Source organism: Triturus cristatus, chromosome 6 (assembly GCF_964204655.1).
Source record: "Triturus cristatus chromosome 6, aTriCri1.1, whole genome shotgun sequence".
Taxonomy (NCBI): Eukaryota; Metazoa; Chordata; class Amphibia; order Caudata; family Salamandridae; genus Triturus; species Triturus cristatus.
The window spans coordinates 1212498004-1212522176 of NC_140589.1; the positions used below are offsets into that span (position 1 = coordinate 1212498004).

The following is a 24173-nucleotide window of genomic DNA, read 5'->3' on the forward strand; positions in this document are numbered from 1 at the left end:
TTGGGATAGAATGTAAATTAAAAATACAGCGCCAGGTAGCTAACAATTTTAAAGGGATCTGTACTGGAAACGAGATCAGTATGCAATGTGCTCCACAGGAAACACACTACTGAGGAGTAATAGTATACTTTCGTGTCAAAACTGGGACAAGCCTCTGAATCAGTGGAAAAGTTTCCAGTGTAGGATTTGCAGAATCTCATTTGTACTGAGGACAGTATCTTGCTCTAAGTGAAATGAGTGACCCCGAGTGGACACAATACACGTGAACATGAACCAACAAGTTATGTGCATGTCTCAGCAGCATCTTTTGAGTCCTTTGACATCACGAATCGCCATCTTGTGTGCTATGTATGTTTTCTTGTGTGCTAAGTGCTCATATTGTAAATGTGTACAAGTCAGTTTTCGCATGTGTAACTTAATGCTCCACGTGTGCGAATCTATTTGGAAATGTGCTAATACTTTTTGCACACATGTGCAGAATAACACACGCTGCCTTTCATTGATATGGCACATAGTGATAATAATAATAATGATAAAATGCTATTTTTTCTACAGGTAGGAAATACAGAAATATATAAATAAATATAATATTAATAATAATCGTCATCATAATAAATAGACACAAGCAGGGACATTCGGTGTGTCTACTCTTTTACAACATCGATTGCCTAAAACGAAATATTTGCAGCCAATAAAACGATATGAAATGAATTTGTTACCAATTAGGCAAAAGTGCTGTCGTGTGTGCACCACTCATCAACCACAGTCCCGGATTTGTATCCAATGGAACTCAGCGGGACACATTTTTGTCGGTTTTTCTTTTTTTGGTGCCAATTACCAAATAACGAAATACAGGATAACAGGGAGCTATTTATTCTTTTTTTTTTCTAACGCACATCTGAAACTACTTTCGTATTTTCAAGAAAGAACGTTCAAAGAGGAAGCTGTGATGGCTTTGACTGCATTTTTTTTGCCAATTTGTGTGAATATTGGCTCATTTTAGTCAGAGCAAGTCATTTCAGCACAGAGATTCAGCATTAACGTCATATATTATTCCTAACATGCAGATCCAGAGAAGAAAGTATAGAGTGACTCCTATGCCGAGATCGGCCTTAAATTCCGAACTCTGCAAACAACTTCTTGAGCAGGGTCTGCAATTATGAGTTGTAAGATTAACAAAGCTCAACCCTGTCTATATTTACCCAGTGAAAAGGAGCAGTGAATTAAAAAAAATGTCTGCAGAATTTATTTGCTACAGAAAACACCAAGATCCTCATGTATTTCCTCATTTTCACAAGGAAAAATAAGAATTTGTAGTTTTTAGTACACATTGTAAATACTGCACACTACGATTTGTTCCAGGAGCAGTGACTACCTTCTCCCATCTGGTTGTGCGTGAGCAAGTGTGTGTCTGTGCGTGGTTTGTACATGAAAATCAAACAAGTTAGCTTGAATTGCAGTAATTAGATGCATGAACAGAATTTAAGATGGCTAATCTTTTTTGCAGTTTATTGCATGCTAATTAACTTTGTAAATACTCCTTCTTTGCAGACATCAGTGAATGCAGTAGCCACCCGTGCCAAAATGGAGGCACATGTCTTGAAGGAACGAATCAGTACAAATGCATCTGTCCACAGGAATGGACTGGTAGCAATTGCCAGTATCAAACACAAACAGGTAGGTTATTTGTTTTTCCATCAAGTGTAAGCTCTAACAGTGTTCATCGTAGACTGGTGACAGCACCAGTTGGTAGATGACTGCATGGTAGAGCACATTAGGAAGAATGTTTATCTTGGCCTTTTTTCTGAGGTACACGGTTGCATGGGGCGTAAAACGCTCAAAAGGTGATTTATAGGGAGGCCCTATTAACCAGGGCACCACGTGTTTGCTCTGAAACAGAAAGATGGCATTGGTAAGCATCCTTGTCCATCCAGTTATACGTGGACGAAAATTCAAGGCCTAACGCTAAAGAAATAATGTTGTGCGACTGTAGATACAGCGCCAAGACGCCTCTGGACATGAGCTTGCGCTTTATAAGTCACATTTACATTACATTTACTTTACAACGCTATTATCAAAATTACCATAAAAATGTGAATGCCTCACCATAGTTATGCATACACTACAATTTAATTAGTCATCAGCATGTAAACATATTTTACAATTTAAATGTGAAGTCATACTGTAGAAAGTACACAAAATGTGTCATTTGAGAACAGCAATTTAGTACATTATGATTATAAAACAGGTCCATTGGCAGGGAGTACTTTTGATCATTAACTTCGGTACAGGCCTTCAAAAGAAAAGCACATCGCCATTAAAATAGAGTGATGGAACTAGTGGTAAGGTGAAGTATAGTGTTGCTGGTCGGCATGTGATGGACTGTACAACTCATATTGTAATGGAAGATGGGGCCTTTCATTCTGATGATAACATGTTATGGTTAGAATGAAAGGAAAGTTGGAAAATACCAGAAAGGCTTTAGCGGTATCCCCTTTTCAGTTAATAAATAAACAGCAAGCAGTAAAATGTTTCCCCTCGATTTTATCTAATTCATTTTTTTCTTGTTAAAAATGAAAGACGACTGCTGCCTGACTTTAATATGGTGGCCGTATCATGAAAGTGCTAGGGGGATGCTTAAAACGCTTCCAGGACAACAGTCTAAGTGGGAAACCAGTATCTATGGCGTTTGTGTGTACCATTGCGCTTGTTTGGCACAAAACTTTGCACAAGAGAACCTGCTAGAGAGTGCTCCGGGAGGAGGAACTATGGAGAGGATGAGGTGCATTCCTCCAACTTTGGGGGACATTCAGCTTTAAATCAAATAAGCTGAGCAGAATCTTTCAGAGACAGAGACAAACCATGATCCCTAATGTTCCTCTATTCGACAAACCAGGTGATGCCCAGGACCATGAGGAGGAGAAGACCTGTGGTCGTTTTGCTCGGAGTCCAGAGGTGCTGCAACACCTTAGAGAAAATATGGCCTTTTCTGTGCCTCCCACTTAGTTAGGTGAAGAGGATTTTTAGTTTCCTGCAATACCAGAGCAAAATGAGCCTCTATATTCGACAGTGTAGACAAAAGGTGGGCTTAACAATCAAATGGTTTACACAGTCTCTAATTTCTCCATCCCTGTATCAGCCACATTTTAGTACTATTTTCTAGCTGAACAGACTGAGAAAGGGAGCACATGTGGCCATATTGGAGCAGTAGGCCTGTTTTTTTTCGGACTCCCTTGGTGCAGTGGCAGCTGAAGCAGGTTCCTCAATGAGAGCAAGAGGGCCACAAATGGATGGGATCCTAGCAGGTGGACACAACACAGAAAAACCTCCTAATGCACTTTCCCTTCATGTTGTCAAAATGATTTGAATCCCAATTAGAGGACTTGGTGAAAAAGTTTGTGAAAGACAGAAAGCTGATAGCATTGGTCAGCCTTCAATTCAGAGGCCTTCCATTTAGTAACAGAGGCTCTTTTAGCTCAGCCCTGTTCAACAGAAATGTGGGATAGGCTTTTCTTGGAAGGGTGCATCAATGGGGAGTGCTGCCTTTGATAAATCCGAGTCTCAGTTAACCGGATTTTCCAGTTCAACTTCCCCACCTTCCTAAAGTATGACAGTGCTCCAAAACATCCACACATTCCCGTGGAGGAGAAGGATTTCTTTTTTGCTGAAAGAATGGAAAAAGAAGTGTAGGATCTGGGCATTGTTTAATATGGTTATCACCTTGATTTAATCCTCCGCTAATCTGTTTTGAAAGTCTCCTCTGCCACCGTGTCCAACGAAAGAGCAGGCATTGGCAAAAGACATACCAGATCTTCTGCAGAAGAAAGTGATAGGACCGGATTCTTGCCTACCTGGTTCTCTCCAAGAATCCTCTCAGGTCGCCAGGATCTTTTTATCGGCTAAATAGTGTAGAGGGGAGGAAACTCAATTCTTAGTACATAATCACCAGAATCAAATCTCATCTTAAAAGGACCGCTGACTCTGAATCTAAAATTTGTAAGATTTTATTCAGCCAAAAATAACTGCACATACAGACACCTCAGCACAAGGTGAAGAAGATAAATGGGCACTAGAACAAATGCAAGTCTACGTAAGAGTCTCATACGACTCAAAACAAAAAGAATAACCAGCTCCAGAAGCATAAGAAAAGCAATGATCAGTCCAATATCTACATTTGTAATCATTAGCTTAAAAAAAAAACAGTTACTCTATCCCTACTCTAGCTCTAAGGTGACGTCCCTACTTAACAATTCCCTCCCAGGCAAGAGAGTAAAAAGGTGTCAGAAGTGAAGACTTCCTTAGAAGTACATTCACTTAGTCAGAGCTCGTTCTAAGATGCTCCTTCTAGCTTCCCATCTAAACCTCAACTGCTCCACCCTCGGGGCACTGTCCCTAATACAAAATCCCAAAAACATAGAACACGCCCTTCGGCACACCTCTTCAGCCAGGTCTTCTCCCAGTACTTTTCCAGTGAAACTTGTACTCCATCCAACGATGGTTAGCTTGACCTTGGGTCCCAGGCACCTTCTCCGCCGAAAGTATCATCCGTAAATTCCAATGTACTCCCCTGTTGGCTTCTCATACCATCCTAACTCCTAAAAACAAGACCAGAGGTCTCTCTAACGAGCTAAATGTCCTTGCACCTGCAACAGAAACATGGGAACAAAGAACTTTTCACTTCTCTAAGATTTTCCATTCTCCTGAAACCCAAAGCCTTTACCAAGGGAAATCATTTTCGGCCTACAACGTTAGCTAACATAAGAAATGAACATGCCTTTCTCTTTAAGCGTATATGCGATCACGCCTTTACACTGTTAAACATATTACTAAATCACACGTTAAGCATTAGTTCATTATTCTTTTAAACGCAAATAAGCAGACTGCACGTATAACTTTAACATGGCACACATTTAACTAACACGTTGCATTACATAAGATCAAACATTATGCATATACTAAAATACATTTGCAATGATCTACGATATTACTCTTCATGAGAATCATGGTTACATTTCTAATCACACCTATGTTAAACGGTCCTAGTGATACATTTCTATGTTACACCTAAACTACTTCGAGTAATATGTGGGTGCGGACTAACAATGAATATGGTGCACCCCTACAAATTTCAGAATAAAGTGGCGCTCTATCAGTTCCCCCCATTGATGACAAACGTCATCACACTATCACACAATTAATTCCCTTGGAGAAAGAACTGACCTTATCAGTACTTGTCGCCATCCTCCCCCGTCGGAATCTTTCCATATTCTTAATATTCTGCTACTGACTGTCCTGCAGTCTGGCCATTCGCATTTCACTCGCTCTGAGAGCTCTTTCAATTCGGTTTCCTCTGTACCACTTATAAGGTCTGATGAATCCCCACAAACAGATCATACAAACCACAACAATGATAAGGGGTTTTAACACGAACCCAAGGAACCCTTTTCCCAAATTCGCAAACTAATTTCCCACACGACCAAATCCTTTACCAATCTTTTCCCACACACCCTCTTCGGTCAGATCCTCACTCTCGTGATGAATTGTGATAATGTTGTCTATATATGTCTCTAGATCCTTGCTATTGTCTGGAATATACGTACAATATTCCTGAACCTTCAATAATTTACAGACTCCGCCCTCTTTTGCTAATAATACATCTAAAGCAAGGCGGTTCTGCAAAACCATCATCTTTATCGATAACATCTCTCCGTCCACCAATATCAAAGACCTTGCTGTATTCATTGACAACTCATCAACCACAGTCGCTAGCCTTCTAATCTTCACATCATTCAAAACCACACCCAAACTCGGTATTATCGCTCCAAAGACATCACCAATCACTGCTCCTGCACTCACAGCTCTCTTAGCTCTAGAATGATGTCCGGTCTCCAAAAGCTCCAAATCTTCTGCATGACAGATTTTTGGAAAAATAGTGGCCAAATAACATGTACCATACCAATTCGCAGGCAACCTCACATAGGCATTTCTTCCACACATATAATACACATTTGGAATCACTTGCACCAAGCCTTGCAAAAAGTTCTTCGATGAGTCTTCCGTAGTGAAGACATGATCACACGTACTTTGTCCTACCGAAACCTTTTCATAGGAGGTCTGAGGACGTCTCACACACAACTTCCCCTTTTGCACCTGGTCCAATGCTATGGGTACATAACTCCCCTTAGACCTGTGTAATCTCTCCTCGTCAGTCCAATCTACTGGACTATCTCCTGTATTTCGTGTTTGTGTTAGTTTTCTATATCTATCTTCTACTTGACCTATGAACTTCTTCTCTGTATCTGACAATGAACATGTCAAATTATGTCAGTGAGCATAAGCCGTATCCAGTTCCAAAGACGGTATGAAATACTTCCGGAGTCTATCTTTTGATTTATAATAATCGTATTTATTCAAATGCTTATAAGCTGGAACCTCAGGAAGTACTGCATCGTAATTGGAAAAGTAATACTCAAATTGACCGCTTTCGTAAAAAATACTAAGCAACAAACTACAAGAAATTCCATATGTTGGTGGAAGGTGATGGTTTCTAATACCCTCATCTACTGAAGAAGGTAACTCATGCACACATAACAGTGTTTCGCATCCATCGCATCAACATACTCGTACAACAACTTCGCATATGCATTAAGCTTAAAATCACTTCTAGACATGTCTATGTGAAATCTATGACTCTCTTCGATTAGTAAAGCTCTTTTAGCTCCTATAGTGATCTCCTTTTGGCTAGAAGTGGTAGGCGTCGGTGTTCCCTGTACCTCCGCTTCCTGCTCATGTGAAACAATATACAAGGCTATAACTATTATGGCTATAGAAACTATTACCAACCCTATGAGTGTACCTATCACTAATTTAGACCTACGGTGAGTATTTCCAGCATCTACCATCGTTGAAAAGTTCTCAAAGTTCTTGGTTTCAACAACAATTAAGAGTCTCTTTTTCCTCCAGATATCGCTTGTCAACCAGTTCGAACAACACTTCAAGAGCTGAAAATCCCCTTGCAACTTTCAGTTCCCTATTTACACAGTCCACACAAAGACTTCCCTAGCCCTCTTTCGTTTTCTTGACGGAAAGTCCTTAAGTTTATTCGTCTTCCACTCGGGTCTAGGTTACCTTTTTTAGACTTTTATGTACAAGAAAGTTCACCTTCAGTCCAAAATAAGATCAGCTCCCAAGATCACTAAAACACGCTGAAAAAGTTCAAGACGAAGCGCCACTAATTCTTGATGCGGTGGTACATAACCAAAGGTTGGAAAGACCAACCTCTCCAGGATCAGCTCACGAATCTTGCTCAGAAGTGGTGGGTTCGGAATAGTGAGAGTCAGTATTCCTTCGATCTCCACCCCTGGAACCAACAGCAACACATCCACTTTCAGGTTTGGAGAATCGCCGACCAGCGTCAAGGACCTCAGTCTCCCTGAGCTCAACACTCCTGGCATCAGTCACAGCGTATGCTCACTCTGGTGAGGCGTACCTTTGACACGGCACTCTTCTCCTCCTGGACCTTCTCAAACCACCTCAAGCTTGCTCTTCGTCGCTCTGTTCAGATTCAGATGTTTCAGAAACTGGGGCAAGATCTCTTTCAGGTGCCAATCTCAAGTTCAGCCGTCTATGACTCACAGGCCAAACCTCTTCTGCTCCTGCGGCACCTCTGCTCTCCCTTGGGGTACCCTGTGCACTACTTCCTTTTTCAACAGAATTTGACTCTGCTCCACCCACAGCAATACCTTCTCCGTCTGAGTCAAATTCGGGGCATTGATTTGCACAACCCCTTTCAGCTCGGTCTAGTGCACAACCAACTGCATCAGTAACCCTCACAGCTTGGCTTGCCCTCTCAGATGCCCTGCCACCTCAGCTGGATTTCCATTCACGAGAGGGGCTGTATCTTCCAAGGGTGCTGGAACTCTGCGGGTATGGGAGGCATGCACCCAGTTCGGCAGTCCCCCACACTTCACTGCTGTGTTCGTGACCAGTATTACCTGGTACGGGCCACGCCAACGAACATCCAGGCAACTCTTCCTCACGTGCTTGCGGACAAGCACCCAGTCTCCCGGGCACAGGTCGTGGCACAGGTCACTTGCGGCTGGAACAGTTGCTGCTTGCACCTGCTGGGACACAGAACAGACTACGTCAGGCCATTTCAGGGATGTCGAAGAACACACTTTGGCCATCCACGCTTTCAAAGTCCCATTAACTTGTTCCACAATCCCAGAAGCCTCTGGTCGATAACTGCAATGCAATCTGTGATCCACATTCAAGGCAGCACAGAGCAATTTCATGATCTCACTGTGGAAGTGTGTCCCTCTGTCCGACTCCAAAGAGGTCGGAAATCCGAACCTAGGGATAAGTTCCCTCAACAACAGCTTAGCTACAGTGAGTGTGTCGCACCTACGTGTTGGGTAAGCCTCCACCCATCTTGAAAAAACACACACCACAACTAAGATGCACCTCAACCCATTACACTTCGGCATCTCGATAAAGTCCAACTGCATCCTATTGAAAGGCCCTCCTGACCTCCCAATGTGACTCAAAGTTACGGCAGTTTTCTTTCCTGCATTCATCTGCTGACATGTAACACACCTCTGACATCCAGCTTCAGCAACCGCACAAAATTTCGGATTGTACCATGTTTGTCTGAACACTCGCACCATTGCGTCTCTACCAAGATGTACTGCACCATGTATCAATCTTGCCATTGGGTTCAACAGATTTTCCGGTAGCACAGCTCGTCCATCACTCGAAACCCACACATCCACATCTCCCTTCTCACATCCTGTTCGTATCCAGCTATCTCGTTCTTGGTCAGGAACCTCATCCTGCAATCGTTTTAGTTCCTCCCATGTATCGGCCATGGCTAAAATCATGCTGAGCTTGGTTCTTTCTTGGCTTTCTCCAGTGTACCCTCCTGTAAATATGCATCCTTGTTCTGCACAAAACCAGGCAACTTCATCCGCATAATTATTTCCCAGGGAAACAAAATCACTCCCTTTGCTGTGTGCGGAACATTGGACAACTGCAATTTCCTTCGGACATTGTAACGCTTCCAACAACTGTCGCACATATTCCCCATTTCTAATGGGCGAACCTGAAGATGTCATTAACCCTCTCTGTGACCATAACTGTCTGAAATCGTGAACCACACCAAACCCGTACTGACTGTCAGTGTAAATCGTTATCCGAATCTGATCATCAGCCAAACAGGCACGGGTCAAAGCAATGATTTCAGATACCTGTGTGGAGTGTACTCCTTCTAAACAAGCAGCTTCAACCACTCCTGTGATGGTACATACAGCAAATGCTGCTCTTAATCGACCAACATCGTCTCTAAGACATGAACCATCCACAAAGAAAATTTCATTAGGTTCAGGGAGCGGTTCATCAACAATGTCTGGTCTCGGTTTGGTGCATAGTTCAGTCACATCGAGACAATCATGATCCTCACAATCTTCACCATCTGCATTTGGAATAGGCATAAATGTTGCGGGGTTCAAAACAGAACACCTCTTCAAAGTCATATTTTCTGCAGCAAGTATAACTTGCTCATAACGTGTTAATCTGTTGTTCGTGAGGTGCTGTGTTTTGGTCCTCGTCATCAGCAGTTCAACAGAATGTGGCACATAAACTGTAAGTGGATGTCCCATTACAATACTCTCGCATCTTTCGATACTGACACCTGTTGCAGCAACGGATTTGAGACATCCGGGCAACGCAGAAGCTACTGGATCTAAAGTAGCTGAAAAATAGGCAACTGGTCTACGGACACCTCCATGATTCTGCGTCAGAACTGACAATGCACAACCTTCTCTCTCGCAACAGAACAATGTGAATGCCTTGTTGTAATCAGGCATTCCCAAAGCTGGAGCGAGACACAGGGCTTCTCTCAGCCTCAAAAATGACATCAAACAGTCATTGTCCCATGGTACCGGATCACTCACATCCTTGTGTGTCAGCCATTGCAAAGTCTTCGCTTCAAAGGAGAAGTTGGGAATCCATTGGCGACAGTAACCAACCATCCCCAAAAACATTCTGACTTCTCTCTGAGTGATGGGCACAGGCATGTTCATAATAGCCTCAATGCGATCTGGTGACACCTTTCTCCTGCCCTTCTCAATTCTGTGACCCAAATACTGCACTTCACTCAGACAGTACTGCAATTTATTCGGGGACACCTGTGTCCATTCTCAGCCAAATGATTCAGTTAATCAATGGTATCAATTCTGCAAGCATCTTCTGTTTCTGAGGCAACGAGCAAATCGTCAATGTATTACACCAGAATAGAATTCTGCGGCAACACAAGACTTTCAAGATTCTTCTTCAGGATCTGATTAAAGATCGATGGACTCTCTTTATACCCCTGAGGGATACAACACCATGTTAACACACGGTTCTCCAGCCGGAAAGCAAAAAGAATTTGTCTTTCCTCATGGAGTGGGATCGAGAAGAATGCTTGGCACAGATCAATCACGGTAAACCACTCAGCTTCACATGGAATTTGAAACAGTATCACAGATGGATTCGGTACCACCGGACAACATGGAAAAACTATTGCATTGACCTTTCGCAGGTCCTGTACGATCCTGAATTTCCCACTTGGTTTCTGTAGTCCCATGATAGGTGAATTACATGGGCTACCCATGATCTCTTTCAGAATTCCCTGCTTGATCATAGACTCAATTACAGGCTTGATCCCTGCAATAGTCTCAGGTGACAAATTATACTGGGGTGTCCTAGGAAATTCCACGTTCGGCTTTACCTGTATCTTCACTGGCTCTACACCTTTGATCAATCCGATCTCTTCTCCACTGAATTCCCACACATCAAGTGACACAGAATCCCTCAAGTCAAGTGGAAGTTCCTCCACTGTCAGCGCTGGGTACATTTCTATGCACACATGCTGATTTGCATCCTTAAAGGTCGCGTCATCATCTCTTGTCTGTACTTCAACTCCCTTTGGTGTGCAATAGATGGTGCAATTCAACTTGCACAACAGATCTCTCCCTAACAGGCAAACTGGACTTGAGTCGCACACCACGAACTGGTGTCGATCTCGGAATGTTACTATTCTCACAGGAATTGGCTCTGTCAATGGACTAGTCAATTTCTTATTTGCTACGCCAACAACTTGGATCGATTGTCCTGAGAGGTGTAGGTTGGGCACTACTGCTGATCTTACAGTAGACCGGGTAGTACCAGTGTCAACCAAAAAGGTGGTAGGGTGACCATCAACATCTGCTTCTACAAATGGTCCCCTCTGGTCTACCTCCAAGACTGCTCCAAGTGTGCAGTCTTCCTCTCTCCTCAGGCACCGTCATGCCAACGGGTCTGGACCGAACTCCTGACTCCCTTCGAACAAAGGCATCTGTTGATAAGTTCGGACTCCCTGCTGAACATTTTGAACCCTAAGTGGCTAAGGAACTTGCACCTGCGGACTACTAGTCCCCCCTTTCACCATCCTAGGTCTAGTCACTGTGGGAACTACTTCAGGTACAGGTACCTGAGTTATCTCTACTTCTTGCTGCATCTGATTTATTGGGTTCAAGGGACACTCGCGTTTCCAATGTCCAACCTGGTGACAAAGATGACACGCCTCATCCATCCCTGTCTTGGGATCAACTGACTTTGGTCTTTCCTGATTCTGGGCATTCTGATTTCCTCCTTGGCTATTTCCCTGCTTCCTTCCTAATGTCCCTCCACTAGACTGAGCTTGAACCGTTTGCATCTGGACAAGCATCAACTTATCCTTCGATTTCCTGTGCTTCGATTCTATCTCATCACTACAGTACCTGGCATACCATAAGATCTCATCTACAGGCTTATTCTGCCAGCAAATCAGATGTTGCTGAATCATAAGACTAACCTCTGGTCTCAAACCCAACACAAACTTTGAAACAAACTGTCCCATATCTTTGGTCTCTATGACATCTAATCCACTGTACTGCTTAAAGGCCTGCAAGAGTCTTTCATAATACTCATGCACTGGCTCTTTTGGTTCTTGGACTGTCCGATCTATCTTAACCCAATCAATATCCTTAGGTGAAATGTTTGACTTTAGCCATGTGATCACTTGCTCAAACTTCTTCATGACTATGGCTGACGTACCATTTGAAACAGGATCTCTTTCGGGCTCTGAAGTTGGCCATTCAACAGCAATTTTACATGCGGACCATAAATCACCTGGAACCACAATGTCAAACAATGTATTCAAGTCAATCCACAACACTTTTGAGATCTTGACAAACCGATCAACCTGCTTATAGCACTAGACGGGCTTCTCCCGCAAGTGGGGGAAATCGTTTGTAAATGCAGCCAAATCACCCCTACTCCAAGGCACATGCACGTACCCTCCATTCTGTATCTCTCGTAAAGGAAAAATTTCCTACATCCACCATCCCCCCACCTGGAGGTGGCGTCTCTCCTATCATCCTTTTAGAACTCTTCTTCTTAGACCACCTTTCTTCCCATTTGTCAAGCATGATCCATGCACGCATTGCTATAATCAAATCCTTGATATGGGACTTCAATCCCATGACCCTCTTCTCTTCCAATTCTTGGTCGCTATACTGCAACCTATGGCTTCCCTGCAATGACTTTGTTTTGGACAGATCCACATCATACCTTTTGGCCAATTCTGACAATTTCTCATGCGCAGTTCTTGCCTTGCGAGTCACATCCTTCGCTACAAAAAGTAACTCATCTTGTTCATACATGTATACCCTTTCAAGAGGCAAATTTCCACTTATTATCTCATCTACTTCTGCTTTCAACCTTACAACATCTAACATTCTCCCTTTCAAAGCTCCCTTCAGTATTTCTCGACAAGCTGCCCCATCCCGTTCATCGTACTCGCATTCCTGTTCTCAAGGTCCAATCCCTTCTGTCATGCTCATAGAAACGGAACGATTTCCTAAATTGCCTTGCTCACTTTCTACAGTTCTCTCACTCTGATTCTGATTCCTCACCGGCGGTGCCCACTTCCGCAAATCTGATCTTGACTCAACCAAAGACCTTGGTCTCACTGACCTCGCATCCACCTGTCCCCTAGAGGAGTCTGCGGTGGCTGGCAGTGGCGTACTCCATTCTATAGGTTTCGGAATCTGCTCCATTCCACACACTAATCGATTTCCCTCCACCACACACCTCGCTCCTACAACTGACTGTACTAGACTCCCAACTCTCTCTTGATCTGGGTCGTTAACTGAGACAATGGGTCCAATGGTAACCGGTACCTTGAGAGCATCCGGTAACCTCACACCTCTCCCAACCTCTGTGTTTACTACGGACTGATTCTTCGTGCCCTCAGTTCCTGACGAGATCTTCCCTTCTACTCTCACCTCTGACTGAGTCTGTAATCCACTAGTCCCTTCCACTGGAGCCGATTTACCTTCATAAGAATTTGGATTGTATGGAGGTGGTCTCTCAGACAAAAACCTCTCTACTAAACTGTCATCTGTATCACTGTCATCGTCATCCACACTCTTTGCCTTAGCGCTATCTGTCTTTTCCAATAACGGGTCCAACCTGTCTCCCTCTATTGTTTCTACTCTCCACCTCTTCTCTTGTGCATCCCACCTCGCATCCTGGAATGCCTTAATTGACTTCTTCACCCTTTCTTGACTTCGATCTCTTTTCCTGTCATGCACTGCTCTAATCCATGCATGCATCGCCTCAAACTGAGTTGGTCTCAGCAAAGGTTGTAACGAAGACATTACAGATTTCAGCTGATACAACGCTTCCAACCTGAAGGAGCCATATCGCGGGAAAGCCAGTTCTCCCTCACCATGAGTCATTTTATGCCAATTTTCAAGCCAAATTCTAGTATGCAATCCCACATTCCTTGTCATATAATGCGCCGCAGTATCCTCAGAAGGGAATTCTTCTCCCCCTCGAGTAACCACATGTTTATCACCTCTACATAATTCTCGGAAAACCTTAAAACATTTCATGGTTAACAAATTTTTTGATCGCTCACAATGTTTTCGTTCACTTCCTGATGTCAATCCACCAATAACAGCGCAACTCACACCAACTGACCTATCGCAGCGTGACACCTTCTGACGTCACACTTCCTCCACTCGCAGCAGTTCCCCTCCTTCACAATTCGCGTCTCACCCTTGCATCCGTCCCATTCACACACTGAAGTAATTATCTGTCCACGAAACGACCGGACAATCACTTCTCTGACTGCCTCCGACAGTCTCTCGAAATTGTCGACTTCAACTGGCAACTCTCTGTCCGCGAAACGACCGGACAATCACCTCAACTGATAGGTTTCAATCACTCAATGTTCCATATACAACAACCCACGACCAGCGTTGCTTACTCACGCACTCACACATTTGCACCCCCTATCTCGGTCCGGGTAATTGATGACGTCTCACGATCCCCTTTTGGTGGTCAACAAAATCTACCTTGGGTGTCTTCTACACCACAATCACTTAAGCTATTTGTCGACCTAAGATTTTCCCGGGCTGCGCGCGCTCACAGCCTGATCTCACAATCACTCAACACTCACTCCAACTCCGCAAGACATCACACATTCAAATCAACACCACAATCTACAAAACATCTCACTCTATTCATACTCCTCCACGAACTGCTGCTATCCGCCGCACTGCTACTCTCCATCAATCTCCATCATCCGCCGTCGTCCGCCGCTCACCATCCGATGGGTCACCATCACTTGACTTCTATGGGCCTCTAAAACCTCTTATCTTTATCTAGATCTCCCCTCACTATCAGAGATAACCATCCTCTACTACCAACTGATAGGACGGATTCTTGCCTACCTGGTTCTCTCCAAGAATCCTCTCAGGTCGCCAGGATCTTTTTATCTGCTAAATAGTGTAGAGGGGAGGAAACTCAATTCTTAGTACATAATCACCAGAATCAAATCTCATCTTAAAAGGACCACTGACTCCGAATCTACAATTTGTAAGATTTTATTACAACCAAAAGTAACTGCACATACAGACACCTCAGCACAAGATGAAGAAGCTAAATGGGCACTAGAAAAAACGCAAGTCTACGTAAGAGTCTCATACGACTCAAAACAAAAAGAATAACCAGCTCCAGAAGCATAAGAAATGCAATGATCAGTCCAATATCTACATTAGGAATCATTAGCTTAAAAAAACAAACATTTAATCTATCCCTACTCTAGCTCTAAGGTGACGTCCCTACTTAACAATTCCCTCCCAGGCAAGAGAGTAAAAAGGTGTCAGAAGTGAAGACTTCCTTAGAAGTACATTCACTTAGTCAGAGCTCGTTCTAAGATGCTCCTTCTAGCTTCCCATCTAAACCTCAACTGCTCCACCCTCGGGGCACTGTCCCTAATACAAAATCCCCAAAACGTAGAACACACCCTTTGGCACACCTCTTCAGCCAGCTCTTCTCCCATTACTTTTCCAGCGAAATTTGTACTCCATCCAACGACGGTTAGCTTGACCTTGGGTCCCAGGCACCTTCTCCGCCGAAAGTATCATCCGTAAATTCCAATGTACTCCCCTGTTGGCTTCTCGTACCATCCTAACTCCTAAAACAAAGACCTAGTCTCTCTAACGAGCTAAATGTCCTTGCACCTGCAACAGAAACATGGAAATAAAGAACTTTTCACTTCTCTAAGATTTTCCATTCTCCTGAAACCCAAAGCCTTTACCAAGGGAAATAATTTTTGGCCTACAACGTTAGCTAAGAAATGAACAGGCCTTTCTCTTTAAGCGTATATGCGATCACGCCTTTACACTGTTAAACATATTACTAAATCACACGTTAAGCATTAGTTCATTATTCTTTTAAACGTAAATAAGCAGACTGCACGTATAACTTTAACATGGCACATGTTTAACTAACACGTTGCATTACATAAAATCAAACATTATGCATTTACTAAAATACATTTGCAATGATCTACGACATTACTCTTCATGAGAATCATGGTTACATTTCTAATCGCACCTATGTTAAACGGTCCTAGTGATACATTTCTATGTCACACCTAAACTACTTCGAGTAATATGTGGGTGCGGACTAACAATGAATATGGTGCACCCCTACAAATGTCAGAATAAAGTGGCGCTCTATCAAAAGCAATCATTTCTGCTCCAGACAGAGAGGCTTGTGATGTTATTCAGTTCTGTCCCTTGTTCTGCAAGCTTCTGGGGATGTGAGACCAGTCCTAGAATTGAAACCCTAAACTAGTTTATTACTAACACAATCAAAATGATGTCTTTTCAAACCATTTTACCATTTATAAAGACATGAGATACCTAACATTTTGCTACCACTGATGAAATTACCAATTGTAAGTCCTCCCATTTGGCCTCACTTCAGCCCCAAGGGTTCTTACCAATATATTAGCACCTTTGGTAGATATAATTTATTCAACGATCCTATGAGTGCCCTAAAATCAGTGATAGCTATGGTGAAGAATTAGGATTATTGAAGGTGGATAAATATGCATGTCATTTAAACTGTCTGCTGTGGTAGCAGCAACAGCAGAGCACTGTTGTCTTAAAAATCCCCTGAATTAAAGGAATGTATTGAAGCAGTGGGAGCTAACTCTAGAAAGAATATTGGCTTGTAGTATCCTGCACAGATAAAGAGCACTAAAGCATGAAGCTGTAAAAATAATGTGGCATGATATTGTATTGGGGAGAAGAGGTGAACTCCCATTGGGAACACACTCAACAATATCCTTGGATCTTGTGGACCATTGAAAAGATAAGTTGGATGGATAAACCTGCAAAATTGAGGGTTTCAATTGAAATCACATAATCACCACACAGATTATTCATATGGAGAGTTTCAGCAATCAGAATTCTGACCCATATGGATTTAGTATGGGCTCCTTCAGAACTCTGCATAGAGAAAAAGGGTTCAGACTCTCTCAATACTTTCTGCTTGGGAAGCAGATTCCTCCAAAACAGTGGTATTTTGTCGAGTGTGATCACTCCAAAATGATGTTGCTAGAAGGGAAGGAGGTGTGGACTGAGGCGTGTCCTGGTTCTTAACCATCATCAGGGCCTAATTAAGAAATGGAGATAACCGATGTGGAATTTATCATTGGACTTCTTCCCCACACACTAGAGAGATCTTGGTAATTCCACCAGATAGAATAACACCTGCAAGACATAGTTTAGATTCAAGCATAGATCAGTTGGGCATTCAAAGGCTGGTATACATCTGTGCAGGTTCAACAGATTACAATGGACTCAGAAAACACAGAAGTATAGAATGAGGTGCATTATGAACGGGAAGCCAAGAGACATTAAGGTAGACTCTACAAGAAACAGAGTTCATCCTGCCTTAGAGAACATGGGCAGCAAAAAGTCCGTAAACAGCAATAGCCTACCGGTTTAATTTTATTCTACCTACATTGATCATATGGTACCTAAATTGCTAGCAGAGACATTGAATTACTGGTGACTGACAAACTGGTAGTCTCCATGATTTAAGCCATTATTGTTCTATTGTCCATTATGGGTAAGGCACCAGAGGAGTGAGGGTTGTAGCACATGTTATCAGTCCTTATTGTTTGCAATACAACATCAGATAAACTACTCAACAGTAGATTAGCAAAAAGCTATAGGTAAGGTGTTTCATAAAGATCACTTTAGCTTCAGTTCCATCCAAATTTATATGAACATGGGAGGGAGGCAAGATGGCGGCCGTAAGAACGGCCGTGTGAGTTCGCAGCTTCCAGGCTCCCAGAAGCGGAATGACGGCGGCGTTGTACTTGCTCACTTTAAGCACCAGGATATGCAGTGACTCACCAGCGGGGGTGCCGATATGCTCTGGCTTCTTGTGCGGTGGATTTCACTGCTGTTGGCGGCAAGGAGGCTCCTGACACAGGCTTAGTGTACAGGGCATCCGCGACACGTTAGCGGTGAGCCCGTAGCAGCGGCTTTGAGGATTCTGCAGAAGGCTGGGCGTGGTAGAGCCCGAGGAACAGCGGAGAGCGAGACAGCTGGTGGTGTAGGTGTCGGCAACATACTGCCGGGAGGAAACGCCAAGGGGAAGGCCATGACTCCAGGGGAGAGGAAGACTGAAGGGGGTAAGCGCTCCATCCCCTCTGTCCCTACAATTTTCACCAGCAAACCCAAGAAAAACGCTGTGCCACTACAACCTAATAGAGAAAAAAGTAAAATAGCAGGCTCAAAGCTTCTCTCTCAGGGGTTACAGAATGGAGATTCAATTTTTGAAAAAATGCCAGAACATGTGGTCCTGGGTAAGCTACAGACTGAACTGATAAATGCAGACAAAACCAGCGCTAGAACTATTTTTGAAAGTGCAGCATTAGGAGCACCATTGACTGGCGAGAATGGGGTGATTAAAGTTGGTAGTGAAAAGAACAAAGGGGACGGAGCACTCGCTGATATAGTCAATGTAATGGGTACTCAGGCTCCTATTTCCAATCAAACACCAGACTACCTATTTAAAGTACCAGAGCCCAGGGGTCCTTTAAATTGTGATGGTGCGAAAGACATGGACTCTGGCAATTTTTTTTCTTTATCAGACTCGTCAGACGTTGCTGATGGGGAGTTTGAACTATCAGACAGCGAAAGCTTAGTGACGAAGACAAGCGATTACCTGGCTAGCGAGAGCCAAGGGGAAAAGTTGAGTGATGTGGTAGACAAGAGTCCTCAGACTGTACGTAAAAAGGATGGTTACAGGGGGTCAATCGCTCACGTTACTTCTGATGATGATGCAGAGAAATTACACTGGGACTATTCATTTACTTCGCAATTTGGCGCGGCAGGTGCCATGGCTGCGAGCCCTCTAGATGGTGCAGAAAGCGTTTCACTGGTGGATATATTCCAAAGTATAAGGGCTCATAGGGAAGAAACCAGGGCGGAAGGCCAAAGGGTGCAGGGGGCATGTCGCAAGCTACAGAACACTGTGAGGCGCATAGAAAAATCCTGCATGGAATTTACGGCTCGCTTTACGGAGGCTGAAGCAAGAATTTCTAGACTGGAAGACGAGCTAGCTGCCCAGAAAATCACTACAGAGACCTTAAGCTCGGCGAAAGATGATACCCTGTGGAAACTAACCGACCTGGAAAATCAGCTGCGCAGGAACAATCTACGCGTGATTGACATTCCGGAGGGGTCGGAAGGGACTGATGTGCGACAGTTTATTATAGATTTGTTTACAGAAGCCTTTCCCACCCTAACCCAATGGGACTGGAAAACAGAGATACAGCGAGCTCATAGATTCCCCTTTATCCAACGAGCTAGACCTGGTCTGAATACCTCTCGCCCCAGAGCTATTCTAATCTCTGTCAACAACTTTCTAGCGAGAGAGGCTTTGTATGATCTAGCCCGCCCTGATCGAAAGAAGTCTGGTAAAGGTATTGAGTTTTTTGTTCGTCCCGATTACTGCCCGCTCACAGTTGAAACTAGATGGCAGTTACGACAGCTTATTATACCTTTTCATAATAAAGGGGCCCAAGCATATCTATTAAATCCCACCAAACTGAAAGCAGTTAGTAAGGATCAAACACGGTTCTTCACTTCAGAAGCGGCGGCTAAAACATTTTTGCACTCTTTGTAAAGGTTATAAAGATAGGAATTCGCCGGCTCGATACTGGCGCTTTATGTAGGTTTTGAGCTTTTTTTTCTTTCTACCCTGCGTATCTGGTTTTGTGCTATATGGTGCTTATATACTGTTTAGATTATTCTGTCTCTGGGGCCCGGCTGGGGTAGCTGGGGCTCGACGCATCCTTGGGACCATTGGTCCTAAAGACTTAATGAGGGGGAAGGAGGGTTGGGTGGGAATGGGGTCTCGGCTGAGGCCTCATTGGGGATGAGGATGGGTGGGTGTCAAGGGATGGGGGTTGGGTGAGTGTGGGTTTGGGGGAATGGGAATAGGGTCTCGGCTGAGGCCTCATTGGGGCTGGGTGGGTGTCAAGGGAGGGGGGTTGGGAGGGTGTGGCTGTGGGGGTTTATGGGTGAAAAATAAAAAAACAATTCATGGTAAACTTAAATTAGGACACAACTTAATGATGCTTAATAGGTTTAAGACAAGGACTAGCTATGGCAGGTAGTTTTAGGAATCCAGGATTGTGGCTTTGCACGTTAAATGTATGTGGCCTTAATAATTATGGGAAGCGTCAGAGAGTAGCCGCTGAGATTAGAATGTTGCAACCTGATATATTATGTATTCAGGAAACCCACATTACCTGGGGCAAGAAACATGTGCTATCAGAGCTAGGACTGTCCCTTCTGGTTTGTACACAGCAATCTATTACAAACAGGGGGGTGGCAATCTTGGTTAAGGACACAATACAAGGCACTGGTAGAGCAATGTCCGATAAACAAGGGCGTTGGGTCATAGCCGGGGTCATAATAGACTCGAAGATTTTTACAATCTGTTCAATATATGGGTCCAACTTGGACGAGGTTGGAGTTTTGGAGGAGCTCAATGTTGAACTTGCCTCATGGCCAACTCCCTTGATACTCTGTGGGGATCTCAATATCCATCTGAATCCACAAGGGTTACAAGCAGGCATAAGCAACTACAAGGGAAGGAAGCCAAAAGTTTTTAAAGCACTATCCAATTTAACTTTAGACCATGGCCTTGTGGACGCGTGGGCTGTATTACACCATTCGGAACCAGGCTATACGTTCTTTTCACATCTCCATCAGAAATTGGTTAGATTAGATTATTTTTTCTCCCCCCTTTACTGTTAAATCAGGCCTCAATGAATGTAGCACCAAGAATCTCAGCGGACCACGGTCCGTTAGTTTCAAATATCCCAGCAGTGAGAACTTTGATCAAAGTTAGAAATTTCACATTTGACAGAAAGCTTCTGCTAGATGACACATTTGTATTACATATGAAGGAATGGATCATACAATTTTTGTCCATTAATCGCAACTCCCCTCCCTTTAGGATGGTCTGGGATTCGTTGAAAGCGAGCATACGGGGAGAATGCGTGAGTGTAGGGTTATATAAACAAAAACAGATTAAACAAATAGTGCAGGAGTTATATCCCAAGTTAGTTTTGGCAGAGGAGAAATTAGCACATGGGATTAGGGCTGGATCTGATATTACTGCTTTAAAAACAGAAGTTGCTCGATGCAAAGCTAAAATGAATCTTCACTGGAGGAAGGATATTGCTGTAAAACATAGGCTAAATCGCGAGAACAGCTATGAATATGGGGAGGCTGTGGGGCGCCGTTTGGCGCAGAGATTGCGTGCCAAGGAAGCAGCACAACGGATAGACCACATTATCGATGAACAAGGCATCTTAAGGGAAATTCCCACAGAAATCCTCATGGTATTTCATAATTTTTTTATCAAAGTTTACTCAGCTGAGACTACTGATAGGCCCAGAGGGGAAGCATTATTACAAGAATACTGCACCGTTAAACTTGATATGCAAATGGCCTCGGCTTTGGATAGACATATAACTATGGAAGAGTTAGAAATTGCAGTCAATAGTCTCCCCAGTGGTAAAGCTGCTGGGCCGGATAGACTGTCCCTGGAGTTTTATAAAACCTTCTTTAATGAAATGAAAAGGGATCTACTGGACACAATGCTTTGTGCTCAACAGGGGGCACCCCCCTATCCTGGAAAGAAGCAAACATAATTGTTTTTAGAAAGAAAGATAAGCCCTCCAATCTTCCGGGATCTTACAGGCCGATCTCACTGTTAAATGCCGATGGCAAAGTATATGCCAAGATTTTGGCCAACCGGCTGTCGAAAGTTATTTCATCGCTGGTATCGACCAGGCAACACGGGTTTATACCCGGCTGAGGTACTACTAATCATATAAACAGGGTAGTCACAATGATTGATTGGGCCAATGCAAAACACTCTAAATTTGGCCTTATCCTGTTAGATGCCGAGAAGGCTTTCGAACGGGTGGGATGGGACTTTCTTTGGGCTGTTCTTTTCAATCTAGGCTTCAATCCGGGCTTTATTAAAGCAATTCAGGTTTTGTATCAATCTCCCACAGCTAAAGTATGTATAGCAGGCTCTGAATCAAAGCCGATCTATATAGCCAGAGGCACCAGGCAGGGGAGTCCCTGCTCACCACTGCTGTTTGCACTATATATAAATCTGTTTTTAAATATGTTAGAAGAAACCCTCGGGATTGACCCTATGGTATGTGGGCAAGAACCCTGTCAGGTATTAGCCTACGCAGATGACATTGCGGTTGTAACATCTAAGCCAGTGGTAGCTATGCGTAAGATAGAACGCCTGGCAACAAGTTATGGAATAGTTTCAGGGTATAAATTAAATCTGGCCAAAACGCAGATCTTGAGCCTTAATCTACCAGATAACATGGATTCAAGAATCATGACGGAAGTTAATTATCTAGGGATAAAGCTTCGCACTTGTTTAAAATCATTAGTGGATACTAATTGGGCTGGCATCACCAGCGTTATTAAAGAACAGTTAGATCGCTATGAGTGTCTGCATTTGTCTTTGGTGGGCCGTTGCAATTTCATAAAAATGGTAATCTTGCTAAAAGTGTTATGTTTTTTTAGATCCGTACCACTGGAAGTAACCCGGGTGCAACTATAAAAGCTACAGTCAGTATGTGCACGATTTATATGGGCACAAGGGAAACCTCGTAGAGCCATGCGATACATGGCGCTCCCACGAGAGAAAGGTGGATGGGCTGTTCCACATTTTACCCTGTATTATTATGCTTGTATGCTGCAAAATATGAGAATACTTTTATCTGGAGAGGAGGTTATGAACAAAGCGGAATTTCCATCCATTTATCAAATTTTGCTTGGTTTTGAGGTTAAAAATCGCCTTTTTTTGTCATTTGATCTTAATTATTACAAAAGAACCAAATTTAAGGTATTAAATGCCGCTTATAAGATCTGGAGAGTAGTAAGGAAATCTCATAGGCTTGGGAGAATTACATGTTATACACCAACGGCAGCAACTGCACTTCTCCCAGTGATATTTTGGGACAGGGTGGTAGATAGCTGGCACAGGAAAGGAATAGTATTTATTGGGGATTTATATGTGCGTGGCGTTATGTCATCATTCTCGGTAATAGCGGAAAAACATGGATTGGCTAGTAAGGAATTCTTTAAATATTTACAATTATGTGACTTTCTCTTGAAACAGAGGGGGAAATTCGAAACCAACCCCTTGGTAGAAGCAATTAGGAAGAATGGACGTATCGGACTATTTATAGTTTATTACAACTCCCACAGCCGAATGATCTAGAAAAACATAATCAGAAATGGAATAATAGGTTGGGGACTATAGATATCAATCTGGAAGATTGTATTGAGGTGGCCGCTAAAGTGTTTCTGTCTGCTAACCTGAAAGCACAATATTATAAGACAATTTTTAATTTATTTTATATCACACACCATCTAAAATGGCTAAATGGGGAGCTGGAAACTATGGATTTTTTTTCGATGTTGTAGCGAAGATGGTGATATTGTCCATATTTTTTATTCATGTAAAGAATGAACTAACCTCTTCTTATATATTGAAAGGTTTCTTTATGAAATTTCGAAGATTCATGTTAAACTCTCAATGAGTGACATTTTATTAGGGATGCAATGGCAAGATATAAAATACGGTATCTAATGTTTTCAACAACAGCGATTGCTAGACTATGTATCGCATCCATGTGGTTGCAAAAAGAGGCCCCGACATTTGAACTATGGAGAGCTAGATTTTTTAGTATATTTCAATTGGAACATAGTTTATATGCTCTGAAAGGTGTGCAGAAGAAAAAATATGACTCGCACACAGGGGGAGACACATGGGTCTCCCCCACACAGGCATGTACGGCGTCGATGGCACTGACGCGTACCCACTGTAGGGGGTGCACTTGTTCGAGACGACCCATTCAGTCAATGGGAGCGCATGTACGCGTCGTACAACTGGCTCCCATTGACTTCTATGGGAGTCTGACCGAACCGAGTCCGACAGCAGACGTGCGCATCGTACTCGCTCGGTCGGACTGTAGGGGTCCGTCTTGGTCGGAAAACACTCGGATCCGACTCGGTTGGAGTGCTTTCCGACCCGGATCAGATTCGGCCCTGTAGTAGGAGGAAAGAAGGAGGGAGTAAACCCTATAAAACCGTTGCTGTCATTCATGAAAATGAATGCAAAAAGAACAATTGATGGACAGAATGCTAAACAATGTCAAACATTCACCCCAGTACAGAGAT

At 43.3% G+C, this 24173-nt stretch overlaps 1 protein-coding gene across 1 annotated transcript in view; it reads left to right on the forward strand.

Annotated features, from left to right (window-relative positions):
• FBLN7 (fibulin 7) overlaps nucleotides 1–24173 on the forward strand; it is a 736014-nt gene that overhangs the window by 591965 nt on the left and 119876 nt on the right. The window contains exon 4 of the mRNA XM_085612121.1: nucleotides 1552–1677. Coding sequence (XP_085468247.1) covers nucleotides 1552–1677 — 126 coding nt within the window. The remainder of the gene's footprint in view (nucleotides 1–1551; nucleotides 1678–24173) is intronic.